Raw genomic sequence first — 18,436 nt, 5'->3', positions numbered from 1 at the left:
ACAGGTGAGTTTTGAGAAGACTCCTAAATCTGGTTTCTGATTGTTCCATCCTCAGACCAAGCGGGAGTTTATTGCAGCTTTGCGCAGCTAAGAGGCGAAATGAGCGACCACCCATTCTCGCTTTGTTAATCCTAGGGATTACCAGCTGTCCTGTCCCACCTGATCTCAATGTTCTGCCCGGTACATACCTCGTAATCAGGTTTCCCAGGTACATTGGAGCCTTATGCCAGAGGATGCGATGGCAAATAAGAACGGATTTGAACAATATCCTTTTCTTGACTGGGAGCCAATGAAGAGCTTCAAGGGCTGATTTAGATGCTGCCCTTCTGGTTAGCCTCAAGATCAGACGAGCTACCGCATTCTGCAGAACTTGGAGACGCCTGAGATTCTTTTCCGGAGCACCCAGAAAAAGGACGTTCCCGATATCTAAGCGGGAGGTAACTAGGGCATGCGTTATAGTCTGCCTGGCCTCTAGTTGGAGGAGATCTAATGTTTTGTTGAGGGTTTTTAATACACCAAAACATTTCCCCACTAGCCGGCAGATGTGGCCTTCATAAGAGAGGGCAGAGTCCACCCAGACTCCCAGATTCTTGGCCTCTAGACAGGGTGTAGGGGTGGGGCCCAGACATTGTGGCCACCACTCTGAGGTCCAGTAAGATTTGTCTCTGCCAACCACTATCACCTCCGTTTTGTCTCCGTTCAGCTTCAAGCAGTTTATATTCATCCAGGAGGCAAGCTCCTGCATGCACTGCTTAAAGTTGGAAGCCTCAGCCGACGGTGCTTGGGATAGGGAGATCAGCAACTGAGTGTCATCAGCATACGATACTAATTCCACTCCAAACGCCTGCACCACCTCAGCCAGGGGGGACAGGTATAGGTTGAATAAAGTGGGGCTCAGGGCCGAGCCCTGAGGGACCCCCTGCTCAAGTGCCACCTCTTTGGACTGAAAAGATCCTCTCTGGATCTGAAAACTGCGCTCTGTCAAAAAGGATTTCAGCCAGCCCAGCGCAAGACCCGAGACACCTCCTCTGTTCAGACACTGCAGCAAGGTGAACTGTGCTACAGTGTCGAACGCCGCGTTGTGTGGTAAAACGACAAATAGAATATTTTTTAAATATCAGTCATGAGGACAAACATTGTTATCATTTTTAAATGTGTATGTTGTGGTATGCGACATTACGAGACGCTTGTTGTGAACAGTAGGGTCACTTAAAAGTGATCCAAAAAAGACTCGTATGGGCCCTGATTGTTGTAGAAATGTTAGGGTAGTGTCTATATGCGAAGGGCAGTCTTATGGTCAGTTTGCCCTAAATCTTTTTATTTACATATGGGTAGTCTCTCGTGCTGCATATTTTGCAAGCTTTGCGTTGGTACCAGTGGACATATGTCGAGTGAGATGTAATGTTGGTATTAGTTGTATTCTTGCAGTTTATTGGTCAGACTTATTGTGTTGCCTGGTACCTGAGGGCATATAGGTATTTTTAACCCCTGAGGTGGTCAAGTGTTGTCTCTTTTTGATCTGTGTGGGACCTCCACAGTTTCCCCTGGACTTGTTCAGTAATTCAGGCTCAGCCAGGGGATGTGGACATTTAGTCCTTGGGTATTGGTTTTGAGGGACATCTAGTAACCACCAGATGAACTGCAGCTCTTTGTAGAATTATTTTGATATTGGATACTATATAATATTCACTGCCCACTGCTAATCTCATCCCATAATGCTTTGAAGGGCCTTTGGTTGGGAATGTTTTTTTGCCTATAACTGTGTTTGGGGTGGTCCTAAGAGGTTGGGACCACCATCAAATCGTTCAATAAGATGTGCTTTTTTGTTTTCAAGGAATCTGTTTGGTACTCTCCCTAGGTTATGGACGATACCAAAATCATCACCTCTCTCACTGCTTGCTAATTTTTCAGTTTCACTTTTGTGAAAGTACTATATGCACTTTAGCATATAAAGATAGAGATACGTATTTTATCATAACTGGCACTGTACAGAATTCCAATTGCAATTATTTTGCAATTTTTTCACAGTGCAGACAAGTACACAGTGTCATCAGCAACGCTACGTGTAAAGTTCAAAGTATACTACGTGAAGCTACGTGTAGTGCTATTAAGCAAGCTACGCCCAGGCCTACATAGCCTTCTAGATACAACACCAAAGGTACCCGAGAAGGACTTATTAACCTGTGTAACAACCTACAACACAGCCTCCAATAATGTATAGTTAACAAAAATTGGAGAATTCTGACTTCAGGTTCCTTAAACTGGCCAAAACCGAGATTCGCTAATAAAAAAACAAGAAACCTCAGGGACATGCTGGTACACACCAGACCACCTCCTAAAAACGAGGAGAAGAAGCCCCTCGACTCTGGAACCATCCCCCGGTCGTGGGTCATTACCCATGTGGTTCATGTTCCGTATGTGATCTAACCACAGTCACTAAGATCATACAACTCCTACCTGATTTCAAATGGACCATAAGAAATCACACGAATTGCAACACGACACACGTAATTTATATGACTACATGTCCGAGTAACATGCGCTACATAGGGATGACATGCCGCAAGGTGAAACAAAGAATATGCAAACACAGGAGCAGCGTGAAATGTAAAAGGAACACCACGAAAATGAAAAACCATTACATCGAAGCTAAACACACTGTGGACGATCTACACTGGATAGTACTAGAGACACTAACAACAAAAACCTACAATGAAGAGAAAGTACTGTTCGAGAAAGAACAGAGATGGGTGCATAGATTCAAAGCCAATACTCAAGGACTAAATGACCACATCCCCTGGCTGAGCCTGAATTACTGAACAAGTCCAGAGGAAACTGTAGAGGTCCCACACAGATCAAAAAGAGACAATACTTGACCACCTCAGGGGTAAAAGATACCCTCAGGTACCAGGCGACACAATAAGTCTGACCAATGAACTGCAAGAATACAAATAATACCAACATTACATCGCACTCGACATATGTACGTAGGTACCAACACAAAGCTTGCAAAATCTGCAACACAAGAGACTTCCCATATGCAAATAAAAAGATTTTGGGCTAACTGGCCATAAGACTGCCCTTCGCATATAGACACTACCCTGACATTTCTACAACAATCAGGGCCCATATGAGTCTTTTTAGGATCACATTTAAGTGACCCTACTATTCACAACGAGCGTCTCGTAATGTGGCATACCACAACATACACATTTGAAAATGATAACAATGTTTATCCTTACGATGGATATCTAAAAATATTCTATTAGTTGTTTTACCACACACTTGACATTGATGACAATTGTCCACATGAGTTACATTTAGAATTCATTAGAATTTTCGAACTATCCCACGTTTGAAACTTAATTTAAACAACGACTACAGCGTCCAACATAGTCTTTCTACCAGCTCTATTCCCTCTTTACAAAAACATGTGACCAGGACACTGAGCGCGTAACCGGCCCCCAGTGGAAGAGTCAGCACAAGCAGTGCTTGAAGTGGGCGGAAGGTAGCAGCGAAAGAACGGACTCAGCACGACTAAAACCATAATGTACTACTAACGCATGTATTATAAAATCTGAACCATGTCCATTTTCTAGCAGGAAAAAGACTCTTTGGCCGCCCGACGATACCCACTTGAGTTAACAGAAGGTATGCATTAAGGATTGCACAAGGCCGCCCGTACACCATTCATAGTAAGCGCCCCGTGTCTGCCGTTTTCCTTACTTACGAGACGCATGACTCTAACACTGCACATTTTCAATAGTGAATGCGCATCGTAATAGCGATGGAGAGCACAAGCAACGTTAACAGCCTCCATATACCAGAATTTACCACACACTTTAGAGAATGTTTGTGTGCACTGGGACTACCAATATAACAGTGCACCACGTAAGATACCATATCTGGTTGTGAACCAGCATCGTAGCAATTGTCTAACTTGCGAGACGTGTAATTCCCACTACGTGTCAAATTGACCCTAACACTGCATGTTTCCAAAACTGAATACGCTTTGCAGGAGCAAGCGACTTGAACAGCACCACTAGATACCATAATTAACTACACACTTTAAATAATGATTTCTGGTACTGTGTTTTCCAAAACAATAGCGAGCTAAGGAACATACACAGAATACCCGGCTATGAACTAACATCGTAGCTAATTCACTCAGTATAAGAGTAATCACGCACTATGGGGACCACACTATAATTGAGACAGAGCTACTAACTTGCCTCTCATTGTTTGGTCAGCCGCGCCCACTGTTGTGTCACATCCAAGCGCACAGCCCCTCATAAATAAGCTGTACACTGTATTTAGTACAGGCTGTTTTGTAATACAAGACATGTATAATACTCACAGCAATTCTTGACACCCCACTCTCTGCATATAACTCCATAACTTTTGAAACATTATAGAAAGAACTTAGAGGGATTTTTTGTCATGATTTAATAGTTGATCAAGTCGTAAAGAATTGCCATTTTATTGTTGCTTTTCCTTCCTGAACAGTAGACAGCCTGAACTTGGAAAGTGTATATCTAACACTTTTAAACAACTAGAGAGTATATCCAACAACAAATATACAAAAAGCTCCTATCACAGGAAACAGTAAAAAAATAGCCACCAGCGCCTCCCAGTGCTACATGCAAACAGATCTGCTGTGTCATAGAAAGGGAAAGTGAAGTCAACCCAAATGAGAAAAAGAACCCTCAGGCCCCCTCCGAAGATGGGTAGCCGTTTATCTTCATTGGGTTCTTGAGTTAGTGCATGTTAAAAAACATCATGCTGAGAAAAGTGCAGATTAAAATGAGTGTGGATCACTCCCTCAACCAACACTTTTAATGGAGAGGTGATTCGAACTCAATTAAAACCAATGTGCATAAACGGACATAGAGAGTTGAGCAGATTTGAACTCCCAGTCCTAAAATACGGTGGACATGTTTCAGCTATCTGGTCATATTCGACCCAGCATTCTTCAGGACCAGAAATGTAAACTCACCCAACCGGGCAGTACACGCCCTAAAGTGTCTACTCACGGTGGGTGGATATTCACAAGAAACGTATTTATACCCACTTTAGGTTCTATGTCTTGTGCAAACCTCTATTCGGCGAGGTATTTGGAATTTGGTTGTAATCCCATTATAGTCATACGTATAACAAAGTCTGTAGCTTCTCCTTGTGGATTCGTATCTCCACTACACATAACTCCATGAGTCAGTGGTGGAGGAAATCTTCACGGCAGCATTAGTGCGCTGGCGACTCCCCGCATCTAAACCTAGAGACGGCTCTTCCACGGCTCGAAAGACCTAACACTTCCCCACGTATCTGTGTCTCTCTTTCCGTTTTCCCCCCAACCACTCCTTTTTCTATTCACAGGTACCGCTGGACCTTGATTGAAACTGATTAATATATTTTTTTCTTACCACTCCTTAAAAAGTTTTTTAAGGTTTGCACACACAGAGACACCCACAGTCTCTCACCACCAAATGCACTTGAGGTCCCGAAGAAAGCCCACTTGACCCTTAGGGGCAAAACAAGGACAGAAACATGTCGACCTTTTTAAGGACACTTTAAGTGCAGGAGATCCCGAATCATACGCACTACATCAACTTTTTAGTCAATATCTCGAATCCAGACCTATTAAACTTTTTTTCCGGCTGTACAAGCATTTTTAAAGTAAACACCTTTTTTAACTTTCAACCTGACCCCTGTATCACTGATCACTACTGCACTAACCAGGGGCATACCTCTGGGTTAAGGAAGCATGAGAACTAACCTATTGATGATGCTGTCACGTCTTTAAGAGTTGGGCGGAGAATCAAGATATACCGCTAATTCCATCCTCTGTACGTGAATGAGGGTTTTTTATTGGTACACTGCACGAAAAATTAAAAACCCTGGTTATGCAGCACAAGTGATCCGTTCCCCTCTTGATTTGTTTGATACAGATTAAGGAAGCTGAATGGATCACAGCTACTTCTTTCTCCCCCTACCTTGAATATATGATCTAAACAATTAACCAACAATTAAAAAGGGCAAATACAAAACACAAAGTCTTTTTTAACACCAAGATTTTCCTAATGTGAAAAAAGAGTAAATCTACGATTACCCACCTCCTCTGCCAAAGACAACTTTTGCATATTCAGGGTGATTGATGACCAAAGATGCGAAGAACTTTCCCATCCAACTGGGAAATCCGTAATTGTATTTGTGTGTCCAGGACACCAACTTGGCCAGTTCTGTTCCATCTGCTTTAAGCTGCAGAATTGAAGGAACAGAATAAATCAATCAGTTACCCCAGATTATACACAGATTATTGCACCATGTTAACATCTCCATCAATTTCATCCTGTCTTGTAAAGCTCTCAATGCATTCGTGGGTCCATTCTTTTCAATTGTTTCCAAAGAGAAAGACAAAGGAATAAATGAAATAATAAAGAAGCAGAACAGAAAAAACACAACTCCAAATTTCAATGCCAGCCATCATAACCCAATCCGCACCAGTCTGGAAAATGTTATTTGTGTTGTATGGTTCCCTGTTGTTATGAGGTTGTATAAACTTCATCTCCATAAAATACAACTATTGACACACTTTTTTTTAAATGCTGAAAACATTTTCATAGTGATCAGGAGGATGAAGCGCTTGCTTCTACAGGCCAGTTTATGACTCTCCATGTTCAACCCTCCAGGGGCCCCCAACCCTTCAAGGGTAGTCCATTCTCGCCAAGGCCAATAAATATCTATGAAATATAGGCAACTCCGGGGCACTTTACTACACTCTGCATAAGGGCGGCCCATCATTTTGCATTATGCCACTGCTTGGAGGCATCATTCTTTCTGGTGTAATGGGAGTTAAGGCTTAGGATTGCGACCCTGTGCCAACTTCTCTCTGATGACACAGTCGATAATCGTCAGCTGGCATTAATCACATGAAAACCAGCCTATTGTTAGGTGTGAGCGTGGGATAGAATGTTTAAAGCTGTGAACCTGAACCCTAATAGGACCACAAACTCCTAATGTCAGCACAGCTGCCACTAGCAACTTTTCATTGGACTTGCATCGTCTGTAGTGTATTATCATATTACTAACACTCTCCTGAGCAAGGGTGGAAAAAATTAATTCTGCTGTACATTCTGGGTGTGGTAGTTCAGCATCAATTACTTACCGGTAATTGCATCACTCTGAGTCCTATACCCACGCTTCCATCCCTTACTTATTGAGGGATCCCAGCCTCATCAGACACCCATACCACGTGACTCCAATGCATGGAGCATATCTAGCCCTCGCCCCCCACCAACCTCTTGTAATACCACATAGACCGAAACCATACCAAAAAGGCTGGCCTGGACTACCAGGGAGGGAGGGAGGGAGGGACGTAAGAAATGGAAGCGAGGGAGTAGGACTCTGAATAATGCAATTACCGGTAAGTAATTGATGCATTACATCATCATCCCTCTCTCACTTCCATCCCTTACTTATTGAGATGTACAAAGCCAAACAGGACAACCAAATCAGGTATGCACAAAAAGAGGTTTATTAACAGAGACAGACAAGAAGGAATCACCACTATTCAGGAACCGTAGTGGAAAGAACCTTGGACCCAAAAACCTCAGCATGGTCAACCTCCTGGCAATAAGAGGTAAAGGTCGACGGTGAAGTCCAGGTGGCAGCACAGCAAATCGCTGAAATGTAAGCCCCCTGGATCTCCGCACAAGACGCCACAATCAATGGACCGAGTGGAACAACACTGAACACCCAAGGGAGACAGGTTTCCCCACTGCCTCATACACCAGAGAAATCAGAGACCAAACCCAACGACTCAAAGAAGGAGTGGAAGGACGCAAACCCCGATTCACAAAAATGAAACAAGAAAGACGAAAAGGGCCAACCCACTCCAAATGATCAGTAGAACTGACTGGACATCAAACGTGTGCAGCCACACTTCCGAATCCGAGGAAGGGGAATCAACTCCTGATCCCTATGGAACCGAGAATCCACCTTAGGATGAAAGGAAAGAACCAGCCTCAAAATAATCCTGTCCTCAAAAACCCTACAAAAAGGATGTTTGGAAGACAAAGCACCTAGTTCACTCAGGCGGCGAGCAGGTCATAAAGGACAAGAGACGTAGGTCCACAGAAACAAAGGGCTCAAAGGGAGGCAACATCAAAGCCTCCAAGACCAGAGACAGATCCCAAGAGGGAAAGTGTCACCAAGGAGCAGGGAGAATATTACGCTTCCCCTTGAAAAGGTGCCCAATCAACCCATCAGGTTTCAAGAGATTGTTCCAAGAGCTCCGGAAAGCCTTAATCGCAGCCCACTGCAGACGGAGGGAGGAAACCTTCAAACCCAACAAAGCTACATCCTGGAGAAACATCACCTCAAACAAAGAAGAGGAAGCACGATCCAAGCCCTTGTCACAACACCATCTACCGAAAGAACGCCAGTGCCTCAGGTAAGACTTGTTGGTTGAAAAGCGCCTAGCTGCCTGCAGAGTAGAGGTCAAACCAGCCGGAACCCCCTTACGCAGCAGACCTAAGTGTTCAACCTCCAGGCCGCCAAGAGCATCCTGGTCAGAGCATCCTGCAGCTACACAGGGAACAACAAAAGGGACGTAGACAGAGGCAGCAACCACTCCACCTCCGACTTCATCTCTAATAGGAGAGGAAACCAGGAGGAATGAGGCCAAGCCGGAGCCACCATAATCACAGGCATTCACAACGAACGGACCCACAGAAGAACTACAGAAGATGGGAGAAAGGAGGAAAAGCATACATAAGCCCTCAAGGCCAAGGGCAGGCGAGAGCATCCACCGCCCAGGCTGAACACTCCTGACTGGGGGAGCAATACCAGGCCACCTTGGCATCACCCACACTCGCAAAGAGGTCCATCACTGGAACACGCCAGCGCACTGTCAGATCCACAAACAACTCCTGATGGAGGCAGAAATCCACAGATGACGGGCTGGCCTTGCTGAGAGCATCCACCAGGGATTTAGACACCCCTGAATATGAATTGCCGGGAGTGCCAACAGATGGGACTCCACCCAACTGAACAAGTGCACCACCACCAGAGCCAGAGACGAGGACCTGGTAGCCCCCTGCCTGTTTACATAAGCCATGGCCATGACGTTGTCCATCTTGATGAGAACAACCCAACTCCGCAGAAACTTAGAGAAGGCACTCAGAGCCAAATGGACAGCCGCCAACTTCCTCCAATTTGACGACCTCCCACTCTGTGAGGGGGACCAGAAGCCCCTGATCCTATGATTCCCCAGCCAGACTTCCCACTCGAGAGGCTGGCATCTGTGGTGACCACCAAGGGTGCCAGAGGAGAGAGAGAGACCCCACCGCAGCAGGTGACCCTGAACCCGCCACCAACCCAGATTCTCCCTGATATGTGGGGACACCGTATTCGGGGAAGAGAGGGGAAGACAATGGGGAGACCAATGCGCCAGAATGTGAGCCATCAGTGCGTGGAAATAAAACCGGGCCCATGGAACCAGAAAAACTGTGGCAGCCAGATTCCCTTGCACCTGGAGCCAACGAACCACCACCTGGACCAGGCTGGACAGAAGGGACAGAATGTGAGTTGGATTTTGACCACCCAAACCTCGGGCAGAGAAACCACCCTCAAATCTGTACAAATTCAAGCCCCAATAAAGGGACGATCTTAGGAAGGATTTTCCCACCTTGATAAGAAAGCTGTGCTCCCGAAAAACGGCCAGAACCACCCTTGTGTGACTGAGAGCCAACTGGAATGAGGGAGCATGAACCAACCAATTGTCAATGTTGGGATGGAGAAAAATCCCCTGACTGTGAATCAAGGCCACCAATGGAGGCAGAAGCTTGGTGAAGACACGAGGAGCGGACTTCAACCCGAATGGCAAAACTGCAAACTGGAAGTGTCAGTCGCCTATCGCAAAACATAGAAACCTCGATGCTCCTGAGCCATGGGAACATGAAGATAGGTGTCCTGCAGATCGATAGACGTCAGTAAGTCCTGGACCCCAACCAACAGGATAATGGACTGCAAAGTCACCATCTTGAAGTGAATTGTCCGAACCCAACCATTTACCCTCTTGAGGTCCAGAGCCGGCCAGAACCCCCGACACCTTCTGAACCAGAAATAAAATGGATTAGAAATGCAGTCCTTGCTGTGCCAGGGGGGCAGGCACAATATCGCCTTCTTTGCCAGAAGATCCCGAACCCCCTCCAGAAGTGCCCTCCTCTTCTCCGGAGCCCTGGAAATAGGAGTATGGATGGTCCCCCAGCCGGGTAGAAGAGCGACAAAGTAGATAAGATATACACTCCTGACAATTCTCAAAGCCCTGTGATCCCTCACATCCAGACTCCAAGCCCCCAGAAAAAACAAAAGCGTCCCACCCACAGGCCACGAGGCCGCCTCGCCATCGTGGTCAGGACTTCCGCTTGTAGGAATCTGACTGACCCTTGGGACCCGCAAGGGAAGACGCCTTCTTGGGCTGGAACTTATGCTGATGTTCTAAAAAGGGCTTGGAGGACTGACGGGAACAAGCGGAAGAAGGAGGATTCCAGAAGTGACAAGAGTGAGAAGACGAAGCCTTCTCCTTGTAAGGCAAAGCATGTTCATGATCCTTGAAGGCCTTCGGGATCATACTGTCCAGCTGCTCACCAAACATCATCTTGCCATCAATGGGAATCTTAAAGAGAGAGGAATTCTCTGAAGAATGCGCCTTCGAGTCTCGCATCCACAGATGTTTAGGCGCCAGGACCAAGGAACCAGAAGCCATGGCAGAAGACTTAAGACCATCAGAAGAGACGTCAGCCAAGAGCTTGGCCTGCTGCCCCATGTGGACAAGCAAGTCAGAGCAGTCTGTCTCCTCTGGGAATAGCCTGGGCAAGCTTCTCAAAGTCAGACACCAAGGACTGAGCAGGATAAGCAGAGTACACGCCAGTCCGTAATGTCAAATTACCAGCAGAGAAAGCCTTCTTCAGAGCACCATCAACTTTCTTATCAGTCGCATCTGCTGTAGTGTAGTTCCTATATTCCCAATAGGCTCTGCGCATTGGAATAATATATCCTATAGATTAGACGTAGGACTGAGTTCGACTAGGTCTCTATCGATTATATTAAACTTAATTGTAAATGCCAGCTAGCTTAGAGGTCACTAGAAACTTTCTCCAATTCACAAGAAGGGATTAGTTTCTGACAACCGCATAAACATGACAACTTTGTTTCCCAAGAATAAGAAATGTATCTCTAGAGTCGCGGAAACAATAGATAATATTTCACTCAGTCACTCGTGCATGCTTCGTTTCTACAGTGGTGCAGAGAAAAGGAGAGACAGGCGTTTTCAATTAAAGATTTTATTGAACAGTCTTCTTTCTCATGCAAATAAAGTGAACTGCTACAATCGTAATACAGACTGCAAAGTATAATGCGTACAGCGAGAACAATATTATAAAATAATACTGTAAGAGCATTGTAAGGTTTCTAAACCATATATAAATACATACATAAATAACAAGGACTTAAAGTACTCAACTGGTGTTTCTAAAATACACCTACCCCAATGTACCTAACCTAAGCCTAGTACGCGGGAAGTAGTAAGTGGTGTAGCATAGGTTTAGTTTTCTTTGCCAATTTCTATCCAATGTTTCTCTAGGTTCTAATCAGCTCCATACCTTTAGTTTAGAATGACGGAGGTCTGGTATCTCAGTCTCGGAACTCGATTTACCAACACCCTGCAAGGGGAGCTTGGAAACACTGGAGCTGGATTCTCGCAGAGAGAAATGCCGCCTCTCGATCAGTGCGTCAGCTGGAGGGTCGACTTCCTTTGGCACTTGCTGTAGCGATCTGCGTCGGGCAAGTAGATAGTCGAACTGCTCTGAACCCTGTGTCTTGCTAGAGCAAGTGAAGGCATATTTATACATTGAAGTTGTCTAGTTTGAAGGGCAAAATAACGTCAGGAAAGAACCCCAAGGAAATAGTAGTACTTTGTAAAGTACATGAGTTCTTTGGACAAATCAATATTCAAGCAAGGGAAGGTCCCGGACTGCTTAAGCCGATTTTCAAAGAAATCGTTGTGACGTTTTGGTACCGGTGGAAATAGCCATGCCTGTATTTGGTCTGCATGGGTTATGTACAAATAAGGGAATGATTTATATGCCTATATTAGGGCAGTGTGAATTGTACCTATATAAGGGCATGAATCGGGAAAGTTCGCTCGGATCCTAAAATGCCGTACAACACCCACTCCACTTTATTATGTACAACATTACTAAGTTCTAAAACACATAAAACATATCTAAAACATGATGTGTTAAAATGCCACCCAAAATACATAAAAAAGCATTCAAAATGGTTGTACACCAAAAGAGTATTTGTGCTATACGCATTTAAAAGCAATGTTTCATTCAAAGCATATAGATGACATTTAAAAAATGCTATCCGCATGAATCATGAAAATACATTTATGAAATGGCTCTTAAATACAGAAGAAAAGGTCGAGACCATTCCATGACAGAATATATAAATTGTTTGGTTGTGGACAAGGTCAAATACTGTCTCTCAGAAGTATTCAAAGAATTCTTGTTCTCTAGGAATAGTTCTACTTTAAGCAGATTACTTGGTGCTAAAAAAAACGTTCAATTTTGGAAAAAAGTCAAATCATAGAAAAATAGAGTTCCAAAGTTAGAAGTTTGTTTTTGAAAAGTGAAGGTCGAATTCAGAGAACACTGTGTGCTAACTTCAAAAGTCAGTGTCATTGTTCGGAGAATACAGCAAATCCTCTAAGCTGGTAAAGAATTTGTCTACTACTGTAGGTGAAAGTTGGACTACTTCGTTAAGCAGATCAATTGCACATAGTTGAGAAGCATCGCCGTTAGTGTCAGCCGCATTAGCAATGTTCGAAGTAGATAGTACTTGTGTGCCTGTTGCTCCACGTAGCTCACCGTCTGCACTTTACGTCTGTGAGATCTCAACGAATCCAGTCATCAGGATTGGTAGCCGCTGGGGAAAACACAGTGCATGAGCCGTTACTGGTTCAAGCAAAGTATCAACTTCCGTTGGAAGGACTGATGGGAGTGTCAGACAGATGTCTAGCACGCATTCTTCTCCACATAGCAGGTATCATAGAACAGGTAAAATGCAATCTTGCCAGATGGTTCAGAATGATAGAAACCACATGGTTTTTAGATCTCTTAAACAAGCCAAGGTCAGAATTTGAATCATGCACTCACGACACTTCATTGCCAGGAGGGTGTTCTCCAAGGTGATCTGGGTGTCGATTGTGACTTGGCTTGCCATACCGGAGCAGAATGAATAAAAATAGTATTCCTGCTACGAGACCCAAAACAAGAGGCAGGCCGCCAAACACAGAATGCACGAAGTTTGGAAATATGTCTAGGACTGCTTCAAAGGGTGCTAACAGTCCTGAAAAAATCATCTTAAATACATGTATAATACCACTCGTTTCAGACATGTTTAAGATACGACCTACCATTGCTGAGAAATGTATGGGTCAGTTTGTCAATAAAAGGTCATGTATCTCTGCTGAAGTCTTTGCAACCTACAGATCATAGGTCTCTTTAGCCGAGGTCAGTGGCACAGTTTTTTGTAATAGAATGTCTTTCAGTCTGCTTAAAGTATCAATTTGAATAGAAGAGATGTTCAGTGAAGGCCATAATGGCGACTCACCATCTGACTTAGTTTTAAGAAACAATACTTGCATACAGTAAGTGACCCTGGCTGACACAGGAATGAGATAGGGGGTTCCTTGCAACATTCCACAACAGCTGTGATCATTCAACATAATGTAACTTCCATTCGAAAGTTGCTTAAAAATTGGATCTATCACTGCAGCTGGAGAACCTTGCAGGTGGCAGGATAAGTTGTTCGAGGAACCATCGCAGGCCCCATGTAAATTAATACCCTGACATAAGAGTGAACCACTTTGTGTGTTTTCACAATTCGTACCACTAAGAAACACTTCTTTTCCCCCACTCCAACATTTGTGTGTATAAGGTAAATCCCAGGATGTCTTGATGTATTCTTTACCCAACCTTTCATACACGACTGCTGGTATATGTTTTAAACAGTACCGAAACTGAAAAATCGTCACTGGCAGAGTGATTGTACCACGTATTATCCATTCTGTCGCTGGCTTCTCAGAAACAGTTAATAGTAATCTTTCCAGTTTTGCAATGCTTGGCACCGTATAGTCTGCCCCTCTCTGTGCCAAAGTGATTTGTTTATCTGTAAGGTTAAATTCGGAAAACAATTACGTGGTGTTGATTAGATGCCAAGGCACATAGCCAGAACGTAGGTTTTGTAACGTCCAGCCCAAAAGCATTATAGAATGCAATTGTGACTGACCATGCTATAACATGACCAAGTCCTGTTCCATTATGTCAATGGCAGAGGATAATATGCTGTCCAAAGAATATATTCTGGATGACAGAGTTGTTAACCCATTGTCAACTACAGAGAGAGATTTCTCTAAATGAATACGACCAATTTCTCGTATTCTTTCTGCAGTCTCTGCTTGCGTTGTTTTCCATGCTTCATTATACATGGCACAGAAAACATTTATGACGCGGTTTCACAGGTCCTTGTAAGAAGTCCCTTAAATCAACGCCATTTTTAAGTAAAGATACGTGTTGTTTTACATCTTTCAGTGTTAATTTTTGTAGCCACTCAAGGCACAGTTTTCCCGCACTGTATGATGTTACTATCCCTGGATGTTGTCTCTGGAAATATCTTGGATCTGGCCTAGTGAATGTGAACCCTTGTGTTTTATTCAGGAATCTATCTTGACAGTTGATTGTGTCTGTGGGCCAGATTAACCATTTTTTCCAATCAGGATCTGGTCGGAATGGTACTGGAGGTTTGTTTAAATCTTTTATCTTAGCTAATCCAAGACAAGAAGTCTGTTGAACAGTGTCATTTAAAAACATTATCTGTTCTAGGATAATGCAGGCTGTAAATAAAGCTTCTAAGCCCTGCACCTGCCAGTCTTTTGTGCCCCAGACGGTTTTTGTCTCAATGGTGTCTTTCCAAAAGTCAAAACCTAATGTAGACAGCTGAGCATACAAGGCTACAGAATAAATGTGATTTGTATTTGTCAACATACTTTTCATTCCTGTCCTATTAAATTTTTTAAAGTAAAATGATTCTGGTTTGGAAATATTGAAGCCTGAAAAGTACGGAAATGTGTCATAAAATGTTTCTGAGCTACCTTTTGGTGGCGTTGGACAATGTTCCCATTGATTATAGGTAAAAACATTTCTAGGGTTTGCAGATCTATGCAAGAATTGATGACCATAGTGATTATAACTGTACATTTGTTCATAGTCTGATGAACCTTCTAAGTATTAATGATTTGTAAATTTTACAGACATTTCTAAGTCTGACATCATATTATTAACCGTCTCAAAGTCCCAATCATCAGAAAATGTGCTGGGTGAAACAAAATCACTCAAGGAAACCTTGAATTGGTGCAGAATCTTCAACAGCTCCGACGGACCAAGAATGTCATATCCAGTTCTGTCCCAGGCTATACCACTTTGTAAAGGAATGACTGTGATGTTTACTGCTGAAAAGTCTCTTTGTTCACGATGGGATGATTTGTGTGATTTGAGGAGTAGGTTGATGTTCTTTCTTACTGTGTCTTTTGTACTATATTTTCCATTGATCAGCATTGCCAAGGTGAATACCAGAGTCAACCAAAGTAGAAGGAAAAGTACACCTAAGATAATCCATACTTCAACCGATGGTGAAACAGCTATATTTTTTCCAGTTGTTGCAAGAGATCTGTTATGTTTTTTGAAAGTCTTTTCAGCTGGCGGAGTTTCAAGTTTATTTTTTTAAATTTTCTTTATTGGCATTTTAAAGACATACAATGTCTAACGTATGAGAAACATGTAGACCTTAGCACAACAACATCCTGTATTTAGTCTGGTATACATCTTATGCCCTTGGCGTATACTTCTACAACATGGCTATTACACATTTTTAGTCCACTTGATGCATTTGTAAATACGCCAGATACGCTAATATATCCTCAGTAGTTACGGAGTGCTGTGCAGTATATAGATTACCATATGAAGTCATGAATTCCTGTAGAATTGCCTGTGTGTCATATTGTGAATTACCGGTCGTGTCTCTAATTGCTTTTACTATCTGGGGCGCATGTACGGAACAGATCTTATCGGCTAACGCTCTACCTGGTCTCCCTCCTTCCCCATAAGACCTAGCTACCTGTCGCTTCACTAAATATTTAAGTTCATCTTTCGCATATGTTTGGTATTCGGACAAGACAATTCTAATATCCGCTAATGTCTTTGTCGACGCTGTTCGCCCATAGTCGAGTTCTAGTGTGCGCAATTTCTCTTCTCGCAGTGATAATTGTCTCCTAATGCCTTTAAGAATACCGGCAGTGGTGCTTATACATGTACCTCTAATTTTAGCTTTAAATGCTTCCCACAAAAGCCCAGGATCCTCAGTGCTTGGCTGGGTAAACTCAAAGTATTCTGTTATAGCTTGACTGATTGTGTATGTGTACACTGGGTCCAGCAGCGCCCTTGCATTAAACCTCCAACTGTATGGTGGTGGTGTATAATGTGGTATTTCTACTGCGAGCAGGACTGGATTGTGATCTGACAGTGTCCTAGCCATATGCTTCACAGATTTTGCGCACAGCAATATATCGTCACAAACCAGACAGTAGTCAATGTGCGACCAACTATTGTTCGCTGCCGACACATGCGGGCTTCCAGTTTCTCCGGATTACGAGATCTCCAGCTATCGGTAACGTGTTTTACAGCAATAATATCTCTTAATTTACACAATGCTCGCCTATGTGGTTCTATCGATGTCCCTGAGCGGTCAGTTTCTACTTGCAGTGCAATGTTAAAATCACCTCCCCATATTGTTGGAATGTCAGGTAGATTGTGTATTTTCCTCTCTAACGCTCTATAGAAGTCAGGATCATCAGTATTTGGTCCATAAGTATTAATTATGGCGATTTTGCGGCTTCTTATTGTGCCTATTATCACATAGCGCCCCATTTTATCAGAGTCAGTAGTGTCTATGTGAAATTGTATACCTTTCTTTACCAATATAATAACTCCCCTAGCATAAAATGAATGAATGAATGAAATGATCTTTATTCGGATTCTGAAAAATCCATAAAAGTACATACAGAATGAATCTTTTAAAATACGTGAAGACATATACAAAGTTAAAAATGTTAAAATACATCCCAATTAGACATGAGCAGCATATATGGCAAAAGTACATATTACATAGAATTATACCACAAACAGTTTAGAAAAACATTCATAAATTTCTATATAGTTTGTATTTAAGTTTAAAGTGCGTTATGCGTCCGAAGACCGTTATGCATGTTCCATACTTGCCCTCGATTTAACACAGGATTTTATGAAACAGCTTACGGTAAATGTGACATCATCGGTTGGTAGCATTTGCAAAAATTTAAATGCCAATTTAAAATCTCTTAGATTGTATTTTCTGAAAATTGGCAGTAGGTAATGATGGATATACAATTTATAGTGGCCACAGAAAATAAAATAATGCAATAAACTTTGTTTCCCACCGACAGAACACTGGCATTCAAGCTCTTCTAGATTTTTGTTGTAGCCGAGTGGAAAGCTCAATAAATTTACAATACTGCCATCACGGAACCTAAATAAGAGGCTCCGATTCCATCTACCTATCGGTAATGTCAGATATCTACAGGGTTTGGAGGATTCATTTAAAACAATATTATTAGTCACAGTTAGTGGAAGATATTTAATAATAGCTGGTTTCATTAATTCAATTCTCAAGCGTTCCTCTTTGTATAACTCATATAGTGCCCGTTTTACAATGTTCTTATGGGCGGGCACAATGGTATTTGGTGAGCTAAACAGGGAACCATGTCCAACACTAATTAGACTATTCTTGACCGCATTTAGCCAAGGTATAAGGTTGGATCGTTCATGAGATAAACAGTCTAAAATTATGCTACGGGTCAAGGAAGCTGCTGGGTTTGTCCAGGTTTTTAACCAGAAAAGCGTAGGCCTTGACTTTATGAAATCAGCTATGTACGACAGCTTAAGTTCTTGGTGGCAAATAAAAATAGGCGTGCAAGAAATACCACCCAATACCTTCCTGCAAAATCTGTTTTCCTCTAGCTGCAGAGGCAAGCTATTACAATATCCCCACACTTCGGATCCGTATGTCCCAGTTGGCAGACATTGGGTACGATAAATATTTATCAATGGGGTAATCACATCTGCCACTCTCGGTTGGCGAAGAGATAGAATTGAATTAATTGATTTGCCAATCTTATTTCTTGCGAGGGCAGTGTGATGCTGCCACGAGCCAGTATTAGAGAATAATAACCCTAAATAGGGGAAGGTACTTGTACATTTTAGTTCATTTTCGCCACTTTTGA

General features: G+C 43.0%; 1 protein-coding gene and 1 long non-coding RNA gene across 2 annotated transcripts in view; one reads left to right on the top strand and one right to left on the bottom strand.

Moving 5' to 3' along the window:
• The window catches only part of LOC144799974 (uncharacterized), a 394,349-nt gene that overhangs the window by 69,876 nt on the left and 306,037 nt on the right, over positions 1-18,436 (top strand). The window lies entirely within an intron of this gene.
• Positions 1-18,436, bottom strand: part of LOC144799963 (cytochrome P450 4B1-like) — a 306,599-nt gene that overhangs the window by 186,618 nt on the left and 101,545 nt on the right. The window contains exon 2 of the mRNA XM_078671608.1: positions 6,111-6,255. Within this exon, the coding sequence (XP_078527734.1) occupies positions 6,111-6,255 (145 nt within the window). The remainder of the gene's footprint in view (positions 1-6,110; positions 6,256-18,436) is intronic.

The sequence above is a fragment of the Lissotriton helveticus genome, chromosome 1_2 (genome assembly GCF_964261635.1).
Source record: "Lissotriton helveticus chromosome 1_2, aLisHel1.1, whole genome shotgun sequence".
NCBI lineage: Eukaryota > Metazoa > Chordata > Amphibia > Caudata > Salamandridae > Lissotriton > Lissotriton helveticus.
This window is presented reverse-complemented; position numbering and strand designations above follow the sequence as displayed.